This window comes from Tympanuchus pallidicinctus, unplaced genomic scaffold (genome assembly GCF_026119805.1).
Source record: "Tympanuchus pallidicinctus isolate F22 unplaced genomic scaffold, pur_lepc_1.0 scaffold22, whole genome shotgun sequence".
Taxonomy (NCBI): Eukaryota; Metazoa; Chordata; class Aves; order Galliformes; family Phasianidae; genus Tympanuchus; species Tympanuchus pallidicinctus.
Window position 1 is genome coordinate 38,102,804 of NW_026294739.1, and position 23,591 is coordinate 38,126,394.

At 34.1% G+C, this 23,591-nt stretch overlaps 1 protein-coding gene across 5 annotated transcripts in view; it reads right to left on the reverse strand.

Moving 5' to 3' along the window:
• The window catches only part of RPGRIP1L (RPGRIP1 like), a 56,750-nt gene that overhangs the window by 10,790 nt on the left and 22,369 nt on the right, over positions 1-23,591 (reverse strand). For 2 of the 5 annotated variants that reach the window (XM_052685713.1, XM_052685717.1), the window contains exons 11-22: positions 21,383-21,489; positions 21,124-21,180; positions 19,873-20,052; positions 19,089-19,206; positions 17,740-18,192; positions 16,516-16,667; positions 14,108-14,471; positions 12,536-12,750; positions 11,946-12,029; positions 9,374-9,533; positions 8,138-8,235; positions 239-422 (exon numbers count right to left, since the gene is read on the reverse strand). In XM_052685713.1, the coding sequence (XP_052541673.1) occupies positions 239-422; positions 8,138-8,235; positions 9,374-9,533; positions 11,946-12,029; positions 12,536-12,750; positions 14,108-14,471; positions 16,516-16,667; positions 17,740-18,192; positions 19,089-19,206; positions 19,873-20,052; positions 21,124-21,180; positions 21,383-21,489 (2,172 nt within the window). The remainder of the gene's footprint in view (positions 1-238; positions 423-8,137; positions 8,236-9,373; positions 9,534-11,945; positions 12,030-12,535; positions 12,751-14,107; positions 14,472-16,515; positions 16,668-17,739; positions 18,193-19,088; positions 19,207-19,872; positions 20,053-21,123; positions 21,181-21,382; positions 21,490-23,591) is intronic. The other 3 variants (XM_052685715.1, XM_052685714.1, XM_052685716.1) reach the window with 3 other exon arrangements.

Here is a 23,591-nt window from a genome sequence, read left to right on the forward strand (position 1 = left end):
TCATCATTTCTTACAGAAGCATAATTCAACAGTTTATTTTTTATTAGCTAGTTACAACCCTAGCATTTCTTGAGAAAATTTGTAACAGTTCTGAAAATATTTGGGAACCAAACAAATACAACTGGAACACAAATAAATCCAACTACCATATAAAGGACTTAGACTTTACTGATAGGCTTTGATTTAGAAGAAAATTTAAAGAAGAAAATAAATCTGATTAGAAATTCATTACACTTACCACTGCTATAGTTATAGTGAACCCTGTGTCCACTTGGTGGTTTTGGAAGTGACATTGGGGTCTCGTGTGCAGTGAAATTGTAAAATCTGCATTCTACAAACAGTTGTTGTATTGTTTCATCTTCTACAATTCGTGACTCAAAAAGACAAAATGATATAATTTCAATCTTGATTTTTTCAGTTGCCTGTTTAAAGACAAAACACAAACACGAATTATTTTTCTTTTCTTGAAGTGCTATCTAAAACACAAACATACACGTGTAAAACATTGGGTGCTTTGTATGAACATTTACTGATTGATTTTGACATGGACACAATGAGATTCTAAAGCCCTAGGGTTTGAAGTTGAGAGTATTGCTGGAACAGATACTGATTTACAAGTGGTGTTGAAAACACTTTTTTTTTTTTTAAATAGTCATACTCTGCTGGAGAAGGATAAGCTGGGGCTATCTTCATACATTAATTATATCTGAACTACAGATTTCAGTTGCCATCATTTATAACGATAAACAAAGTCATCTGCACCTTCTTCCCACAGCCACCTGAAAATAGGTGGAAAACCTGGAAATAGGCTCAGTAATACGAGGTAACAGGAATTTGCCAGTGAAGGAGAACTTTTAGACTTCCATGCCTACTGCAGAGTGTACTACAGTTAGTTCAATAAAATGACGAAGTCAAATCACAAAGTACTTGGGCATATTAAGTAACACTGTACATATATGGAATTCAATTTCACACACTGAACTTGTCTAGTAAAATCAAATACCATTAAATGGTAAAATTAACAATATGATAATAAAGTATTCCAAATGGTCTCCATCAGCACCTTTAGCTGAAATGACAATTTTTCTATTGCTTATAGAAATTGTTTCATATCACCTAGCAACGTCTGTATTATTTGCTTACAGGTATATTTTAATAAGTGTTATTGTCTTTAAGTAGAAATGTCAGATCTGACAGATAGAGTCACAGCTTTTTCCCTAGGTAACTGTGATTTAAAAATAATTAAAAAAAAAAAAAAAGCCACTACAATTTCAAAGTTGAAGTACATAGATGAGCATTCAAAGATGAGAGTCATCAAACAATAAGCAAAGCTCCTTGCAGTACAGAAACATTTCAAAAAATCCATTTATAATTTATTTTTTTATTTTCATGTTCACAACTTTATTAGAAATATTTTCCCTAGTAAATATTTCAATGAGACCTTATGGTAAACGTAGGTCATTTGAAGCAAATAATTTTATTCAAAAGATCTGCATTCTAGATTCAGTGTCAGAACTGCAAATCAATGCACTAATTTATTATGGAGATAGCCTGGGTTTTTCCAAGCAAATTATATTATTAATCAAACTGAAAAGCAGGTGTATTCTATTGTAAAAATATCCATCATATAGAACAATTTCCATTGCTGTCAAGCCCTTTCAATATTTGATGAAGTAATTTTACCCCCTCCTTTCAAAAGACATTTCCTTTTATTATGTATCCTAAGACACTTTAACTAAAAACCCAAATCTGAATATTTCAATAAGGTTGTTTTATTATTCAGTAGATTCATGGAAATTTTACTAGGATGACAGAGAAAATTCCACACCATTCTGTCTCCACTAATCCAGGTACATGGCTTCAGCTGGCAATATTACTAGGATTAGCATAGAATGATGAAATATTTAAAGGAAATTTTTTTTCTAAAATCTAATAAATCAAATGACTGCCAAATGTCATTAAAGTGATGGTCTTTGACTTGAATATGCTTTTCATATTCAAATTTGAAAAGAAAGAGATGAAAGCCTGGAAAGGTTACTCAGTTTCAACTAATAACCTCAAGCACTCTACATTCACATGCATAAAAAATGAAATTGGCTCCATTGTCTAATCTTACTTCAGAAACAACTCTTTTCTTCTTGCACTGAACAGATGTATTAGCATCTGTATTTTAAGTTATATGCTGAGGTTTGTTTGCCCCAAACTATTTAGCAGCTACATCAAGCTAGTTTGTACAGGCTGTAGTTCAGGAATCAACTCCAAATACCATAGCCTGTATTATTAACTGGTTCTTTTACATCACTTGAACTTGTTTGACATAATTAACCTTTGTAATTGCACACTGTAAGCAAAAAATGTTATAGTTTTTTTTTTTAAGGAGAGCAAGATAAATCCAGGTATTGACAGTACTGTTAACTCAGAATAGAACAAATAACTCAGTCATACTGTTACAAAGTTGTAACTATTACAAAGTTGTCATTATTATTACTTCTGTGCTAAACACACAAAAAACAAAGCCCTCATTTTATTAATATTAAGCACAAATACAGCACATATAAAGGAGAACAGAAGCTGACTTAAAAAAAAATTGCAAATAAAAATACAGGACTGATAAAGAACAGCATTGCTACTATGTCATATTTCACTACTAATATAAATCAGTTATACTATGTGGCCTGTGGTGGAAATATACATAGCATGCAATATATGATAGGAATTAATTTTTAAACAACTATTTACACTTATATGATGTAGACTAAAGTATTTCAATTTAAATATTTAAGGTTTTCTGCTTTGTTTTACTTTTTCTTTTGCCTTGGTCTTATTAGTTACTATTCAAGTGAAAAATGGACAGCTTGTCTTGATCAGTGTTTTGCACAGTTATATTTTGAAAGGAATAAAATTCTTCTTCAAATATTTTAAACATAAGTCTAGTAAGAAATTTCCTCTAACAGAAAAATTGGATATACCTATAAAAATAAAAAGAATTCCAAAACAAAACTCTCAATGATTAGTTCTGAGAAACTGGTTCAGTATGACGGAAAAGAAATATAGGCAAGATTCTTAGTCTATGGCAATATTCCTTCTTTCTGTACCATTTTTCATGTCAAGGTGAACATCTATTTTCTTATTTTTCTCATAATCGTGTAGATGTGAGGAAAGAAAGAAGGGTACAGCAATACTCCCTTTTCATTCTTCTAATGGATAGGATTACAGAAGCGCACCCACTTCAGACTCTCTTAAACATGGAGTGACCTCTTTGTCACCTGTTTAATAGCTGTTTTAGAGTCCAACTTGCTGTTGAAGAAGGGAAAGGCACACACAGCCCTCGTAGGACCTCCGGCCTTTGCCACATTTTATGAGTAGAACGCAGCACTACGAAGTTGGCACAGCAGCAAGGTTCAGTGCAACCCAACCAACCCCTATGAAAGCAGTACTGTTGCAGTCCTGTACCAACCTACAGCCATCTATCTATTGCACTCCCTCCAAGACACTTCCTTTTTTTGTTTTTCCTTCAGTGTTTCAACACTCAAACTTTATGCTACCAGATAACTGAGTATCAAATACCAATAGGATCAAAACTGAAAGCCAGTTAACTACACGTTAGTAGCAACTGGTCACAAAACTCTGTAATTCCAGTGCTCTGTAAAAGCCTTAACACATCTTCAATTTGTGAAGCATGATCCTTAGCTAAATAAGCATAAAAGACAAAAATGCTTAACAAAAAGACCACTTATTCTATACAGTTCAGCTGTGTTCCTACTCATCATTTAAACTACAGAAATAAGATTAAACAAAAAGTAACAGTAATATGTAAAAAAAGCCTACAGAAAAACAAACATGACAGGATTCTGGCTTCTATATGCTCTTTCTCTTTATGTGGATCATAGACTTTGATTTGATTTCAATAATACATTTTAAAAAAAATTTCTATGTGAAATAAAAGCCATTTAGGAAAAAAACCTGGTAGGAATGAAGTATCAATATAGCTTTTCCATTTGCTAAGAGGGAAGTTAGAGTGACAAAATACAACAGATGGCATATTTTTAATAAAGTTATTCTTTAATTAGATGCTAAACACATTGCATTTGTGAAGGATCCCCAATCTCCCATTATGCTTTTGTTCGAAGACAATATAAAAATTACTGGAATATGAGTCTCCCTTACACTATCCACAACATGAAAAAAGTTCTTGCTAAATTATTCCAGCTAATGAAAACCCAAATTTAGTTTCTAATCCCATGCAATGCTCAGGCTTTATCAGCAAAAACCACCAAGTTCTGTCCTGGATTATTTCTCTTTTTGATTATAGCTCCTGTCTAACAGTGACCATACTACAGTAGGACCATAATACAGCCCACAGTGATCTTAAAAATGGAGAACAGCTAATGCTGATTTTTCATTTTAGACCCATCGGTTCACTTTGACAATAGTGACTACAACGCCTTAATAAATAACTCACACTTTGCCTCAATAAACAGTTCTGTTTCATGAGTTCTAGTTCTTGTTTTGATAAACTAACTGCTGTAGTTATCTTACTTTTCCAATTTCTTAAAAACAAAAGCACTAAGCAGCTAAGGTTAGATCTAGACAAGACTAACTGAATATTGAAGATTAGTATTTTTGATAAAGCAGATAGAATCATACCAACTCAATTACACTGCAAAATACTAAAACCTTAACATTTTAGGTCCATAAAATTCAGCTTGGGTCAATTTAAGAAAAGCATTGAGTACTCAGGAATCTCCCTAAAGGTACACCTAGGTGCTCAACTCCTGCAGAAAGTAAGATTAAAAGAGGAATAGAGGAAGTCAAAGTTTAAAATAGCAAATGATGCCCAAATCACTTTTTCTTCAATGAATGCAGATATTTCACAGGAGTAAGTGCAATATTTAAGGAACTGTACAAAAAAGGCACAATAAAAAGTATTTATAGCTTTCCTATACATAAACTTCGTTTAAATATTCCCAACTTTCCGCAACCATTGCATTGCACAGATGAATCACAATCAATTGCTGATGCTTGTTAATAGCTTTTAAGAGACTTCAGTATCTAAATGAAACCCAGAGATCTAAAATGAACCAACAATGACAATTTTCAATAAACCTCTGAGTGCAAGATAATGCACTCTCAGTATCTGCAGTGAAATACAGAGATGTAAACACACCTAAAAAAAAAAAAAAAAGTGGGACCACCACCAAATGAACTGGTTTTGCCAGTAATTGCCTTATGGGCATATTTTAAGTTGGAAGCTGACAGCAGTAAATTATATTGTGATAACTGAATGCCGTATTATCTCCTCTACAGATTAAGTGCAGACATAGGGGTGAAAGGGAGGAGGAGTGAATGCGAAAAGAGGTTTTTTTAATATAAAGACCATGCCAAAGAAAATGCAAATTTCCAGTTTTGATGTCTATTTTGAGGATCTGAAACAAGGCTTTTAATCAACGTATTATACATCAAATTGATAATGTTAACTTCTGATTATTCAAATGTATGAAATATTCATAGAGAACTGTCCAAACTTTTACATTTCTCAGACTTCTTTTCTCTATTAATTATCATGCCTGGAAGCTTTTCAGTAAAAGCAGCAGCCATCAGCCTGACTGAACCTGACAAGCTAGCAAGGCCCAATTACACTGGCACTCTCTGGCACTTTGATGTGCTGGAAACGAAAAGAGATAGGGGCAAATTGTATAGCACATTATGTTAATGACTTGATTTAATCCAGCCACTAAACTTTATGTAGCCTGTTAAAAAAGATGCTAACACTAATTACACCACTTTGGAAAGGAAAGAAGGGGACAAGCATTTCATACCGACAAAGTGAAGCTCATAAATGTTGTAAATGAAATGAAACAAAATGAAGTAATCTATGATTAATTATACATCATAGACAAGAAGAAAAGAGAAAGAAGCAAGTGGTACAGCTAAGTAGTGGAAAATCTGTTAGATTCCCTTTATGATCAACATCTCTGAGAAATAACCATGAACTGTCTAATTTGCAACATGCAAAAAAGAAACAGTATGATCTTAAGTAGCTTAAACAGTTTGGCATACAACTTAGATTCATAGGATAATTAGCATAACAATCACTTAAAATCACAAGACTTATTTACACTATTTGATTACCAGCAGGATACTTATCTCACAAGATAAAAGGCATTGGTTTTTAATCTTTTTAAAAATATGAATTAAGTACCAACTTTCACATGCTGCATTTGGTAAACTAGAAATTTCAAATACATCGATGCCTAATTTTAAAATCAAATTTGTATCATGTTGCCTTCATAACCTATAGCTTTAATTTTATTATCCACTCTTCTTGCACTTTGCTACCTGATGAACAGATCTACAAAGAGGAAACTTGAACTCTCTACTTGCTCAGAAATGTTTTCCCATGGTTTTGATAACATGAAATAGAGGATGATAAGGAATGCACAGATAAACCCTATTATTGTTTGACTCGGTACAGATGAGTAGCAGTCATTTAAGTTCTCAAAGTTACAGATGGAAATGCAGTGTTTATACATATGTTTTTAGAATGTTTCATTTTCAAAAATACCTTCTTAATCTCCCTCTAGCTGATGTAACTGGTGACATTTAGCATTTCTAAAACCCTTCTACAATTTAAAAAAAAAAAAAAAAAAAAAAGCAATATTTCTCCTGAGAAACATTGCCTAAAATTGCTACTTACTTGGCTAAATTTCAAGAGCCTTTACTTAAATAACAAACAGAAAAATCAAATTACATCTAGGCTGACAGGATATAACAGTATGGTATACCCTCACTCCTTTAAAAGGAGACTAGGACAGTCCAGAGAAGTCTTAACAATTAGAAGTACTGCAATCAATTTCAAGTGCTAGATGCCTGCTTTTCAATACTGTTTGGTGAACGTTGCATAAATTATATTATAGAAGTACTAAATGGTCTCATCTTTATAAAGAACTATACTACTGAAATACTGTTTGAAGTACATTTTCCACAATGGTATTATGTTGTATTTCATATACGTGACTCTATGCTCATTAATTGCAGGTTTTTAGGACAAGCCAAAAGAATGCTACATTTACATGCACACAAATGGAAGCACAAAAAATGTGCTCTGAAATGATTTTTGAAAACAAATCTTTAGTTTTTAAATTATTGTGAAGTCAAAGAAATCTATTTGGCTGCATTGGAACGCATGCAAGGTTTCCACACTATTAACAGCCTCAAGCTTATGCAATTTTAACAACATTTAATCAAATGAATATACTGGGATGAGTCACCAATTATTTTTTTTTTCCCTTCTCTAAAAGCATCAAAAGTAAAAAACACACATTTTCTTAAGTGTGGCAAAGACAAGACTGAAGGAGAACTGAAGAATGAAATAAAGATCTTCAGACATTCATATTAGAACATGCTTAGGGAGATTTTGTCCTCACTAAAATTTGATCTCAGATTTACACTAATTAGAAATCTGTAGTTCCAAGGTTTTGTTGGTCCTAACAAATGCAGCACAGAAAGATACCAGTAATTATTAATAAATCTCCTAATTTTCTACAGTTTGTTTTTGGTTGACTCAACACAGGGAAGGATAATATATGGAAATCCCAGACATGGGAACCAAGGTTTTTCTGGCAGCAAAAATCAAGTTACAACACTGGTAGCAATGACAACAAATCAGGTTGCTAAAGAACAGCAAATAGAGTTAAAGGAACCAAAACATTCAGAAACATACAAAAACAAATCATGTCATAGAATAGAACAGTTAAACTGTATGAGACCTTCAAAGGCCATCTAAGTTAAACTGCCTGCCCACATCAGGGCTAATCAGAAGTTAAAAATACCAGTGCCTTTCTCTTCACTTCCCATCCTCAGGAGGATGTAGAGAGCAATGAGATAACCTGCAAGTAATGTTTCCTCCAGAAAACTCAAGTGGGCCACTCTTCACAGGAAGTGCCTTCCAGCCCTTTTATGAACTTTGTTGCCCTCTGGATGCTTTCAAGTAACTTAACTTCATTTATATATATATTATGGAATCCGGAACTGCACACAGTATTCAAGGTGAGGCCATACCAGTGCTAAATATACAGTCAGGCTTGACTTTTTTTTTCTTAGACTTAGCAGATTGCCATAAAACACTCCAACTGACCTGTATAATATTTTTGGATATTGGACTTGTAACAATACAGTCGTCGCTGTCAGTTTCCAATTCAACGGAATCATTTGTGTGTCTATCATCTTCATCTGCTAAAATAAATAAAAAAAATGTAGTTAAAAAACACACTGTGTCTGTAGTGAATCTGAGATTTGCTGGAAAACATGACAGTGATATATTAACTACTCCTAATAAACACTGTACAATGGTGTCCAGTAAAGCACTTCCTTGTGGAAGGCAGGAGTGGCAAACTGACAAACTATTAATGGACTACATTGTTGTTGCCTGTTCTTGTTTTCTAAAAAAATATGAATGTTTCCAAGATTAAAGTTAAGTTGTTAAGTACTTGTTTACTTAACTAAAGTTAAGTATTGTTGTTAAGTACAATGATACAAGTCCTGTGAGGAACTTAAGTATAAATATCAGTTAGCTTAATAAAAGACACAGCCTGAATTTTTAGCTCTCCTATGATTAGCTTTAGTACCACACACAGCCAAAGAAATACTCTTTTTCTTAAATAAAGTAATTCTGTAATGCAAGTAATTATTTTCTAGAGCATTCAGGCCCCTCCTTTCTGAAACAAATTACTTCAAAACGCAATAGGGATTCAACACCTTGATTTCCAATTTTACTAATGAATTCTTATGCAGAAGCTGTAAACAATAATGTTAAATTTTAACATCCTGTTTGTTTCCCTATTCTAGATATGGCTTATTTTACTAACACACAGTTTAGCTCAAAGGTGGAACCAGTGACCCAGCTGTTATAATCTTGAAATAAATCTGCTTCTTAACAACTTTATGCCGCAGATGTGATAAGGCACACTGTCCTTTCACAGCCTGAAAGGGTTTCCAATATCAGCACCGGCTGTTAGCTGCAGACAAAAGGAGCATGTTCATTAAAACAGTCTTTATAACAGTGTAGTTCTAAGAGAGAATATGAAGACATTCAAAATAGAAGCCAGCTTTCTTTTAATTTTTTATGAATCTGGGTCAGATACCAGATTTTTGCATTCAATTACAATACAGTTTCCATTTGGGATGAAAATAACACTACCATATCCACCACCCATCTACAGCTAAAAGTACACCAGAATATCATTCCTGTCATGAACCTTCTCATAATGAGGCAGCTCCCACTGCTAGTAAGAAATGAGAGGAAAAAAAGAAAAAGAAAGAGACAGATTTATTAAGGAAATATAGCCACTTATTCATAAAGAATGAATTCTACCTTCTGATTCCAGTTCTTCAGATATTTCTGTCTCATTTCCAGAGGTAACTGTGCCTTGGCCAGACAGCTGCTCTTCTGGCAAACATGAATGGTCTTCTTTCCCTTGTTGAATTTCTTCAGTCTCCTTCACCTTAACATCTGCTAGATTTTCTTGTTTAACCTTACATATTACATGCAACATAAGAATAAATAATATCATAAAACATACCTTGCAAATTATGAAGGTTTAAAACATGAAGATTTGTCACTCACATTCATTATATTTTATGCCTTTTAAACAACTATATTGTTTTGGCAGTATTAGAAGCAATGAAAAGTTTTCATGTGCAGTAACAAATAAATGATGCAGAAGACCTACAATTCTCAAAAGAGAGGCAGTAAAAAAAAAACAAAACATTTTGCTACACCACTGGAACCAAAAGCTTGCCAATTTCCCACAAGAATTTACTCTCACAATCAATTGGACTAATGCAGTATCTTCGCTCTTGGAATGCTATACATTCAGCAATATTCCAAAGTCACTACTTTTCTGCTTCATTTCCCACCCCATTAAATGATGATAATTTTTTAAATCAAAGACAAAAAGCTTTATCCAGACATAGAAGGAAATGAGTAGATATGCCTGTCTTTCTAATGACCAAAAAGAAAAAGTCACAAGAAGGGATCACTTTTTCCCCTTCATATTTCATGTCTGACTTATGAGATAATCCTTAATGATAGCACAGTTTTTAATGTACGACTGAAAAGATAATGTAGATATGGAATTCAAAGGCAACATATTAGGAAGAACTGCAAAAATGGAATAATTTCATACCTCCAAAGCATTTGGACCTGTTGGATACTATATAATTTAAAAAAATATATAGGTATGAATTTACTGGTGGAGAAATATTTACACAGGAAATTACATCCTCCTTTGCTTCTCTGCATTAGTATTGCTGTTCCAAATTTCTGCTACAGCTTCCACCTAAAACACTGGAGAATTCTTACAAATGGTTTGGGATTTCAATGGAGATAAATCATTCATCCAATTTTTAGTAAATCCTCTTTCCCCATAATTATGTGCTTAAGATCACAGAATTGTCTGAGTTGGAAGGAATCCTTTCAAGGTCATTTAAGTCCAATTTCCCTGCAATGATCAGGGACATCTACAGATACAGGTTGCTTAGCCTGACCTTGAACGTCTCCAAGGATAAGGCATTCACCACTTCTCTGGACAACCTGTTCCAGCACCTCTCCATCCTTAAGATACAAAACCTTTTCCTTATGTCCAGCATAAATGTCCTGTTTTAGTTTGAACCTTTTTCCTCTCGTCCCATCACAATAGACCCTGCTAAAGAATCTTTTTTCTTCTTTCTTACATGGCCCCCCCTTTAGTTACTGATCTGTTCCATTTGTCTTGCATGAATACATTCGAGCAGAGTCACCACAAGATTCAGACTTCAGAGAAAGTCCAAATATTTTGTGACTTAGTATTAAGTACAGAACTCTTGTCTGTAGCCAGACACTGAGACTCGCTTTTTTAAAGCCAGGACAGCTGAGCACCCATTAATGAACAACTCTTGCTAGAGATCAAATAGCTAAATCTCTGCCTTAGACAACTATACTGTGTGAAAAATTATCAAATTTTAAGAGGCTGCCGTTCAGATAGCTGAAGGTGTTGTGCCCCTGTAACCATACATCTGACATCTCAGTTGATTTCTCTCATACTGTACTTCATTCATATTTCTAGTCTGTGATATGAAGCTCAGAATAAAGCTCTAGTCATAGTAAACTAAGCAATAGCAGAAAGAGCTGTGAACAGAAAATGTATGTTACAACTGAAAAATAAATTCAATCAAGGTATTTGCAAATGGAAAAAAAATATCTTCACAGCAAATTTTTAAGAATGCATAAGTTATTTGCAATGTAATATTAACAAAAATACTCATAACATTTTAATCATTAACTGTTAGAGAACCAACAATGAATTAAAGGATGTGATTAATACAGTCAGTGCCCAGCTAAAAATCAAATAAAAATGTAAAGCATGTTTGAATTACTTCCATGCAAATCCTTTTAGACTACAGAAGGATGTGCAAAAGACACTTTACTGCATATCTTGAAATATAATTGTTTCCATAGCACGTGTAGTTGCAGCTGATAAAACTTGTTGTGCAGAAGTGACTATGAATGGTGTCAAATTTTGTATCCTATTGGTACAAAACTTCAAATTGGTTTCAATCAACTTAATTTCTACAGTCACTTAAATGTTTGTGTGAGTGGTTAATTAAAGTCACTTTAATAATCTGGAGAGCTAAGAAACAGTGCAGAGACTGTTAACCAGTCCTGTGGGAATCTGCTATAAACCCATGAAAATGGAAGCTCAAAAGCTGCAGAAGACAGCAAGCAATTTTGAGGAGCCTGTATTGTTTTCTAACCTCTATGCAGTACTACGTTATCAGCCTCTGCCTTGGACATGCCATCTTATTTAGCTGACTGTTCTCGATTACTAGCTCTACACTTTGTGCACACGGTGACCTAAGAAGGTCTCCTTGCTTCAATATGCACAAACATAATACATTAAACTTACTGTCACCTGTACTGAACTGGCATTCACAAATGACACTTTCTTGTCTGTTGGAGCTGTACGGCGTCTTGGTTTCGGTACGGGTACCTATAATATAAAAATAAAGGTGAAGTTCATTTATTGGCATATTTGAATCATCTTGAGTAAATTCTGAGGGACCCTAATTTTTCATTTTAGACAAATGAAATGGTCCTAACTTCAATTCTAAATAGGAGAGATGACGTAGTTTTTCTTTGAATAATTTCCCCAAAAACTGAGATCTCTTCCAGAATTAAGCCACAAATGAGTGTAACACTCTACAGAAAATCTATGGAATGCAAAGTGAGTTCCATGTGAGAAATTATTGTAGGACTATCCTAAGCAGTATCATACATCTGAAAGAATGAGTTATTACTGCTCATCTTCAAAAAGTTTTGAATACAAGAAAGATTTTACTTCCCAATGGATGTCCAAGATGGAAGTTACATGAAGCATTTGTACTACGCGCTGTTTTACAGTAAGGACAAATCCTGGTCATCAGAGAAGATCTAAGTGATCTGCTGCAGTAGGTCTTTCATATCTCTTAGCTTTTTCAAGTTCGTTACATTACTTACTGTCACTGATGAAGTTAAAGAAGGAGAGGAGGTTGGAGGTTGCGTTTCTTCTTCTGAAACTAATTTAGGTGCCACTGATTTCTTACTCTGAATGTAATTCTCTGAGTCTGAAGCCACTGCGGCTCCACTCGGCGGTTGGTAGGCAAACTTCCATTTTAACATAACTCTGATAGCACCAGTAAATCTTCTTTCAGAATCTGTTATTTCAAATGTACCTGACAACAAAAAGTAAATTTCATCTGAATAGGTTGGATACAGTGAATTGCAGTGCAAAGCAAAACATGCTTCAAGCACAACAGTTTTTGCAGTCCCCATTTTACTAAGTATTTCATCATTGGAATAAAGCCACAATATTGTGTTTTTTTAGAGTCAAGTATACCTAATTAATATTAAAGATATTCAAAAATACAGAATTTAGAATGAACAGGACTACTACATCCTTTCAAAATGTCTTGTAGGTTCTCTGGTAACCTAATACAAGATAAGTAATTCTTACTAACATGGTTCAAAATTTTTAACTTAAACATCCTCATTTTCTACTAATACTTATTTTTGTTAAATATATAAATTGAATTTTAAAATCCATCCATTGCCAAATATTTATCTAAGACGAAACATTAAATTCACTTGGAATTTTTCGCCTATTTTCCCTTTCTGTGGAGGTAATTACAAATTACATTTCACAGTAATCGTATCGTAAAATTTTCAATAAACAATTCCATATGCATCTTATAGTTGGTGATCAAAACAATCATTAAGTAGGTTTTGCGTTATATATGCCACAGCAAATTTGTAAATGATATTAATTTGTGGGTGAATTTCACAACACAAAATGGAAAAATGGGCCTGACAGTCCTGAAGTTCTATGATAGCAAATGCAAAGTCCTGCATCTGCCCCAGAATATCTTCAAGAAGCAGTAGAGGCTGGGGGTTGGTAAGCAACAAGCAGCCTTCCTTTCAGGGAAGAGAAAAAAAACTGGTCCTGTTTTGAGTAACATAATAGGAGCCAGTAAAGCTGTGTTTTTGCAACAATGAAGACCAACTGCACTCCAGATTCCATCAGCCAGAATTCTTACTCTATTTAACACCTATGAGATGGCATCTGGAATACCGTGGCCACTCCTGCACAACAACAGACACTGACACATTTGAGCAAGTCAATTGGAGGACTACCAAGACATTCAGGGAGTTGGAGCACGTGACATAGAAGAGCCTCAAAGAAGTGGATTTGCTTGACCTTCAGAAAAGACAGCTCTGACTGGAGGTATGTTATTGCTGTCTGCAGCCACTACTTGTAGAATGTAGAAAAGATGGAACCATGGGTGCACAGCAGGAAGAGGAGAGCCAACAGTTAAGTTGAAATATTGGAAAGAAAAAGGTACTTTCCTTCTTTTTTTTATTTTTTTTTAAATCACAGCGGAAGTCAAACACTGGAACAAGTGCCAACCTGACAGTAGATCTCTATTCTTTGAGATACTCCAAATTTCACTAGGCGAAGTTCTAAAGATATTTAAAAGATATATTAAACAAGAAGTGAAGATTTTGTTAGGTTTGAAGAGATCAAATTCTTACCTGAGATAGATCTGTTAGATGCTAAGGGAATAAGAGGCACACTGGCTTTCCCTAAATAGCTATCTTCTCCCACTTCGGCATCATCAAATACATAAAATGTTAAGGATTCCCATTTCAAGTATCGGTCTAACTCTGCAGTCATTGGCATTTGGAAACACATATGGTCATCTATTTCTGGGTTGCTGCTGCTAGGAATGATGCAAGTATCATGGTGTGCAAAATCGAAAAACTTGTAGACAACATACGAATTTGGCTGACGATATTTCTTTTGGGATTGTAGACAGTTACAACATTTTATTGTAACAAGGAGCTCATTTAAATCGCCACCTGTTGAAGTGCTGACTTGGGCAGCTCTGGGAATTGGCTGTTTTATATGAAAAAGAAGTTGAATTTAAAAATTAGAATTCTTATGTCGGCATAATAAGAGATACATAAATAGAACAAATAAGTTATCTAGATGACATCCAACTACTGTTTAACTTTCTATGCCAAAATCTAATTCGTTCCATAAATTCAACTACAACCCTCTTTGATTGCAGGTGTAAGGAGATAAGAGATTAATCCCTTCAAGAATGTGATTATTTGCCTAATTCTTCTAAAATATTGTGACCTATTTGCCATTTGATTATCATGGTAGCAAAGTGTTAAGGATGATTCCACTTTAAGTGGAATGATTATGCCACTTTAAAACCATGGAGTCTGCTTTTGAAAGCTACTCTGTGTCAAGACAAAAAGAACTGCAGTTCTTTATATATGTACTGTTCAATAATTAAAATAGCACAGCAGATTTGCCTTCCCTTTTTCTTTCTCCAAAACCTTTCTATTAACAAAGAAATGACAAAAATCAGCACACAAACAGCAAAAATATATGTTTGAAGTGGAATAAGAAAATGGGTAAATTAATAAAAATTAAAGAACAGCACAAAAGCCCAAATCATACAACTGTCTTTAAAGAAGCAATCCCCAACTACATTCACCTCATAAGGCTCTGCTTTCTTTTATGCTAATGTGTCACAGCTAATTTCATTCTTTGTACGTAATTATCTGGCTTATGGAACTCAGAGTTCTGTCTGGTGGTATCTGGGGGAACATGAATCAATTTGATTTTGCATGATAACATGGTAAATATTTTTATTAAATAACCCACAATGAAATTGGTAGAGACAGCCAATCATGATAGTTTCAGATTTTCCTGAATTTTACATTTTACACTATTATTTCTAGGCTACAAACAGAATTGGGAAAAAGAGTCTTTATAGCAGTTTATGTATAGTTCACATTTCCATGATTTCTGCCACTCATAAAGGACGAAGTTTTATATTTATGTGTTTAACTAGTGAAAACCTAAATTTTGGAACACACAACTGAAGGTATTTCTGCAGCTCCAGACTAATAGAAACTGTAACATAATGTAACCACCTACACCATTTCTACATGACTTTCAGTTTCTGTATAAAGCATCTCTGAGAACTGCAGTGTTTCAAACATCTACTTTAAAAACTGTTCATTTCTGCAATTTCTCCTGTGCTATTTCCTCCTTAACAACCAGCATATTTCAATTGCTTGAATTTCCAGTTTTAGAATAATTACAACAAAATGCTCTGCTCCATGTGCCTTATCTTCCATCTGTGTTTGGATTTGTAACGTAGCTAGAAATAACAATAAAAAAATAGAGAAAACTACAGATTTGAGCATTTCACAATGGCCAGATTTTAAGAGTCAGTTAAAAATAACTTGGAGTTAAAAATACCTTTGAGTAAAAACTGATTTAAAGCAAATGTTACACTGTTGTCAAGCCCAAAGATACTCTGAAAATATCTACACCGATCCTTCACAGAATTTGTACATCATACTTCCCAGCATACATTAGGGAATCAGTACAGATTTTGGTTTAATATAAACTCACATGGTTGTATAGTAAAGTACATTAAAGTCATGCTAGACATAGAGTTGTTTTTATCAGTTAGTTTAGCAAATAAATCACTACCACATAAAGTTTTATATCACGATAATTCTCTTCATCAAGTAATAAATGAAATAAAAACAAAAAGTTTTTTATTATCTCAATGTCAATATATGCAAACATTATGAACTTTTAAAACTTTCTGAACAATTGCATCATCTGTAATACCTCAACTGAGACCTGTCTGGTTTAACATTCCTGAATAATCCACTACGATACAATGTAAACAAAATCTGGCTTTTACAGGTTAAGAAAAATAAATACAATATTTATGTAATAATTTCAAATGTTCTAATGACAGTCTATAAAAGTAAGCAACTGAAGTTTAAGACTTTGCCTCTTCAGCAAAACTCCAGCTGTGCCAATGTGGAAAAAAGAAAATGCAATGGGGAAAAAAAAAATCCAAGAGTTAATCCAAAACTACGTAATACAAAACCAAGCATACCTGGAATGGTGATCCGTCTTCCCTCAAACTGGGTGTTATATACCCTCGAGCTTTGGACTTCTCTTTGTAAAGACCAATGGATCGATCCATAGGAGCTCGGAACCGGATCCAGTATTCTAAAGTACCAAAACCTTCGACGTTTCCATTCACTCCTAAGGAAAGATGGAATCACACTTTCACTTCATCTTACAATGACTTCAAAACAATGATTTAAATTAAAAGAAACAACAACACATCCCAAAGCCAAACCAAAACCCCACTGTAGATCCTACTATTTGAAGTATTTTCTACTGTAACCAGCCCTTTTCTGCCCTTTCGATGCTTTTTGAGTATTAATTACAAGCAGACCTCTTCAGCAGACTTAACAGTTATAACTACAACCATAATTTCTTCTGTTACATATTGATGAAGGGTGAGGGTAGATAACTATGACATTTGGGCCAAGTATCAAGCACTGATATTTGACAGTCTTATAAAGCAGAAACATTTTAGGTTTTCATGCATATTACACTCATCAGATTAGTTATATATATGTGAGAGTAAAATAATTTAGTTTCATTTAAGTTCATTACAAGATCTGATTGAAATCATTTTTTCATAGTTAAGTAAGTAGTTAAGTAAGCCACCTTGTATAAACAGTGGTCTTAGAGAATGAAGGAAGCCTGCATTAAACAACTAAACCACAAATAATATATAAAACAATAATGAAAAATGAAAGAATGTCAGATTTTGAAGATCTTCTCTGCAGTGTTCATAGAAAAACAGTGAAATATGAGTAGTACAACAGTGCAAACAAGAACATTGCTCTAACTACTTTTCTCCACGCTGTCATCATATAATTATATTGAGAAACGTAATACTATCTTAATAAAAATCACCTTTACTTGTCTAATTACACTTGGTAAGTAACTTCTGTACAAGACAAAGAATCTCCTGCTATTTTTAGACAAGATTCTCTAATGCTATTTTCAGCATGTAGTAAACTTCTAATATGTCACATCAGGTGATTTTATTAATGTCATTTTTGTACTCATTGATTATTGGTAAAATTGTACCTGTCCGAAGAGCTAGAATCAACAAAAATGCTGCACATCCAATGTAAGAGTTTTTTAAATCCATTCCTTTTTCTTTTTAAATAGCAATACATAAATTAATTGGTGATCAAACACAGATTACTGGTCACATCATCACACCAAACAAAATACTTTTTCATATGTTAATTACCAACTAAATCTTCCGAGCCGTAGATCCTCCCATTCTGTTCCAGGGTTTCATGGAGGGCCACCTGGCATATTGCTACTGTTTCATGGTCTTTGCCATATGCATGATGAATCTCAAGAGTGATACTGCTATTCCTCATGTAGCTCAAGAAGCAGTCATCAATCTTCACGACATGCTGAGAAGTAAAGTGATATGACTGGATATTTCCATACAAAACAGGAGTTGTTTGAAGTTGGAAGTCATAAAATGTAAAACAACAAAAAGTTGCAGGTTCATGGTCACCAAAAGCATGCACAGCTGCAGAAGACAAGATCACTCTGATGATATGAAGTTCAAAAAGGCCCTGTCCTCTTTCTAAATGTAGAGTTGCATCAGATTTATTCACTGGATTGACTGGCAGTATTTCTGGTCTGGGTTTGTATCGTTTAGTACTGTAGACAACATCTTTCAGTTGGGCTGCAATAAAGAAAATGGGAGCTACAACATGACTGTTTAAAAATCAAAGAAAATTCATGCTTGCTCAGAGAAGTATAATTCTATTATATTAACAATATTAAATTCTTAAATAAAAACAAACAACCAACACAAATTGCACACTTCAAATCAGACATCCATGGCTAGCTTCGCATGCTGAAAATACTCACACAATGCAGTTGCATCAGTATAACACAGACTGCTAGAAATTAATAACAGTAAAAAGCTAAAATGCAGAAGCCTCATATGATGATCAAAGTAAGTATTTTTATGCTAAAATTTAGCAGAAACTTAAGATGTGTATTTTTGAAGGGCTGAACTACAAATTATATTATGTGCTGAGGAAAGAAAGAATAAATGGTTACGGAATTAAGACATAAATCATCATGCAGTCCTTCAGCACAAAACATGCAACTTGGAGACAAAATATGATGAATGTTGTTACATTGAGCTTAGTGAGTTATCCCGTTTCGGGCTTCCATTTTCTATTTATACCATACAATAAGGTCATTAAAACAATTTCAGATTCATGACGTTAAAATATTCTGTAGGCATATTATGCCATAACTTTGAGAGGTTTTGTAACACACAAAAATTTACGTAATTACTGAACAGCAAAATAAAAAAAATTTGACCACAAACACATAATTTACCCATAGAGGCTTGGCCACTTATACTGCAACAGTTGCAGCATATAAAGCACCTTCTTGACTTTTATTTAATAAGTAACAAGTCAATAAAACATCATATAGATAACGGGCCATGGAGGACCTGATCTGTTAGTTTCAAGAATTAAAAGGCGTTTCACCCGATGAACAAGCTTTGCAATCTAAGAACAATAAAAAAAATTGAAGGAATTAAATATGATTCAAAAATACCTTCAAGTTTTCTGATGCATTCAGCTCTACTATCAAGAAGATGGACATACTTTTCTATTTTTAACTCATAGCCTTTCTGTAGACTTTCCATCTTCTGCGCCATTGCCTCAAATTCAGTCTGAAAAAAAAATTACATGTGAAAAGGACCAGTGAAGCATATCTACATTGATATTGCACACGCTTTTGGCTACAAAAGAGAAAATACAGTTAGGTTAAAGAATTTGCAGTAAAGAAAAATAGCAAATTTTAATTCAACACCACAGCAATCAGTTCTAATTTTAGCAAAATCTAACATTATTATTGAGGAAAACTGACTAGTGATTCATTCAGAATAATATTCCTAATAGTTTTTGTAAAGATTGTATTATTGAACCTCAGATGGATCAAATGAAAACCAAAATATCATCTGCAATAATCCAGCACAAGAGGCTGAAAGCAGAGCGCTGTGGAAAAGGAAGCTTCATAGATAAGCGTGTGTACTGTTTTTCCTGTGTGGGCCTGATAAGAGCTCTGAGATAATCCCATGAAACCAAAAGCTTAAGGGCTCTAAACAGGGTGAGTTAAAAGATTGAAGTTGCAGTTATTTGGATCTTCTGGTTTTTGAACACTTCTTTCAGCATGAACAAATTTTATGTTAGGTTACTTCATAAAACAGACTGGCTTGGATGATGAATTTGGAAACTTGAATTATAACTTCATTTTTTCACGATGGAACAAGTTCCAGTGCTACAGATATTGAAATGTTATCATTGTGGTATCTACCACTATGAGTGGAGTTCAATACCTTGTAACCTTTGTTAATCTTATGCTGTACAACTAACATATTCCTTGTCTTTTCAAGTTCATGCACTGTTTCCACATGTATTAATTGCAGCTTCTTCATGGAATGTTCCAAATCTTCAGGGCTACCATCACCTTCTTTTTCCAAACATAAAAGGTCCCCATTCTGCTGCTGCTTTCGAACCTAGAGCAAATTTTAAAAATTACTAGAGAATTACTCTTGCAAAATATCTAGATGTTTTTGTGCATAGTTTAATATAGCACTGAAAGGAGGACACATGGTAACACAAAATAAAAATGCCATGGACCTGCACCCGCCACAATTTTATTTAGTAATGTAAACTTCCAATTGTCATACATTTCAAATGTATGACATATTCAGAAGCAATCACTCTTCTCAATCCACCTCATGCATTCACCTTCTATATACTCAATAACTACGCTCCAGTGAATGCCCAAGCCTACATTACTGCTATTACTAATACTGATGTTTCATTTTTGATCTTCTCCTTGCTTTACTTCTTTTGTTATCATTACAGAATTATTAGCTTTCAAGTAGCAGTAAGATTCTACTTATTGTAAACTTTATAAATTTCAGTAAACATGGTTTAAATTAAATGCAAGTCTTCAAGAACAGTGGAAACTTAAAGCACTCAATTCTTTCCTGCTCACTTTCAATTCAGTTCTGACAAAAAATAAAACTACAACTTATGAGCAAGAGAAAAAAAACAGCTTTTTCTATGTATTTCTCTATTAGTAAACATAGACAGGGCAACTAGTTAGCTGTGAGGTTGCTATAGCACTTTTTCAGAGCTACAGTTAGAATGTGCTCAAAACAAATTAAAGAATTAAAAAAAGAAAATGTTTTTAATCAACATTACAGGAAGAACAAGATAGTGTGATTGCTCATTTAAACGAGAAAGAGCAAGCTTTTCAGAAAGCACTATGGAATCTGGCTTGAATTCCCCTTTAGCGTTATTGCAAATCCTACACAACTCTAGGTATGAAATCCTAGTGAAATCTAGGTAACTTTAAATTTCATTCTCAAAATTTTCATCTTTCCTTTTGCTTCATTGTAACTGAAAAATGACCTGTGCACACATATATGCAGGAAGCACAAACTACTGCAGAAACAATCCAGCCCTTGAGAACCCAAGGCATTGTGTCCGAATCAGGTAACAGGAAATAGTGAACCAAGAACTAAAACATTTTTAAAAATGAAGAAGAAAAAAACAAAGAATTCTTTGCAAGTTACCTTTATGAGCAACAGAGCTTCATTGAGTTCTGTTGCATCAACATCAACATAACATTCCTGAAAGACAAATACTCAGTGAAGAGGTGGTATCAGATGCGAATGAACATTGAAGAAATACATTCAGGATAACAAGATGCATTCTCACAAGACCACTAGACATGACATTTTGAATATTATTCTTTTACTTTCAATAAGTATTTGCACTACAAATAAAGCACAGGATGTTTTTCTTGGTCGTTTTCTAAAAAGAAGATTTTACCTTGGTCAGTGAATTCATGCGATTTTTCAGTTCATCTAGCTCTTGCTTATTTTTCAGGTAGCATGATTGCAGGTCTTTGTTCTCCTGCATCAGCTTTTCCTTTTGATCTGAACATTGGGAAATAACAAAACATTGCTTAACTCAACTATAACCAAAATCAGCTTGCTTTTTCATATTACTATATGCATTAAAATGACACTGAAAGATGTAGAAACTACATATACATTGAAATACATTCTACATTGAAATCTTATACTAGCAGCAAACTAGGAGGGAGCTGGGTAGGAACCTGCTTAGGTCTGGTAGATGTGTACAGATTAAAAAAAAAACAAAAAAACAACCAAAACATTCTTACATTTATGAGGATTGAACTGACAGCATCAAAAATCTACACTTCACATATTTGCAGACAGACCAATAGGCAAGGCTATATAGTATGACTTCACTGGGTTTTTGCTTTTGGGGAAGGTTGGGGAAGAGAAGAGAGAGTCTGAGTTCTCAGTCTGAATAACTTAACACAATTTCACTTCTCAGTCAATGAACGAAGAGATTTTCTATAAATACCCACTAATGCAGAGCTATTTCCACACTGACTTATCAGGAGCAACAGGAAGAAATTTGTCTTGTGACAGAAAAAACATCAGGATTAGAATAAATAATTTAGCTATAGCAGCCTGCTTTCTTTCACACAGAAAAGTTTTAAAAACACAGAAGTTTCTAAGGAACAAGTAGTACTTTCCTGTACGCTCTCCTCCCCAGTTAAGTTATTCTCTTGAGAACAGTGTATTTTCACCTTTTTTTTTCTGCTGCATTTTTTATATAACGCATTGAAATACCATGAATTCATATTCCAGATCAGAACGATAGAAACGTTAACTGTCAGCTTGACAGGCAAGCATTAGCTGTTGTAACTCCCATCTGCACTGGTGGGAGTTGATGGGTATAATATTACACACTTAGTTGAGAATATATACTATAGCTTTCAACAGATATTCCACAATATCATTTTAATGCTGGAATCTTTTCCCGTTGACCTTCAGGGCACGAAGCACAACTTCACTATTTTCACAGAATAGCTATTCAGTTTTGAGTATTGAACTCAGCAGGAAACAGGTGGCTGAAATACTGGTCTCAAGGGGTTGGGCATGTTTCAAAAACTGACATCAGGTTAGTTTTAATTTTGCAGAGTTTATATATCAAATGACATCTTCACTAAAAATAAATCATCTGTAGAACCATTCATTGATCCTTTACACAGTAGTCTTCTCACCCATGCATGCTGGGAGTCCACAGGAGCCATTTTCAATTCAAATACCAATTAACCAGTAAAGCTTTAATTCTCTGCAGTCATGAGAAAAAAGCAATGTATTTGTACATCTGAGAAGAGACTACACTAAGCTCAAAAAAAAAAAAAAAAAAAAAAGCTAAAAATAATCAAGTATATAAGAAAACAGTTAAGCCTTCTGATAAATACAGGAGTGAGACAGCGGTGAGGGCGGTAACTTGTAGACTCTCAGAAGTAATATATTCAATGGTTGTTGGGTGGGGGGGGTCTCTCACAGGAAAAAAAAGAATCGTGGGGGGGGTCTCTCACAGGAAAAAAAAGAATCTCCCATGCTGATGTTGTTTCTTTTTCCTACATTATAAACTGAGATCTGAGCTGGAGCTTTTTTCAGGAATGAGGAGACAAGATATTCCTCTTCAAGCACTCTTATCAAACTGTCACTGATTTTCTGTCGTTTTCTGTCCACAGCAGCAACCTTTGTCCACTGCTTTTCTAATAGCCCCAGTGAAGGTTTTATAGATATTTTTAATATGGCAAACTATTAAGGGTAAGCATGAGAGAAGTTCTGCACTAGTTCTAGGCATCCAGTTAGGACAAAAAGTAATTCAATTCTTCTGCTTTTAAAAATGATGGCAGTGAAGACAGATACCCCGAAATATTACACTGCTTAAGTTTTTCCAAAGACAAAAATCCTAGATATATGGACCTTGAAGGGTGATAGAAAATCCACTTAAGCTGTAGCAAATTCAATGCAACAGAAACTGAAAACATAGTATCCTGTTGATCTATAAGCCCTGAAGGCCTATTTTGGGAAGGGCTGGTAAAGGTGAACATGGGCCATAATCATACAAACTACTTACAAGTTCTCTCACTTCATTCTGTTAGACTGACCACAAGTGTGCTACCTCTTAAAAATACACACTT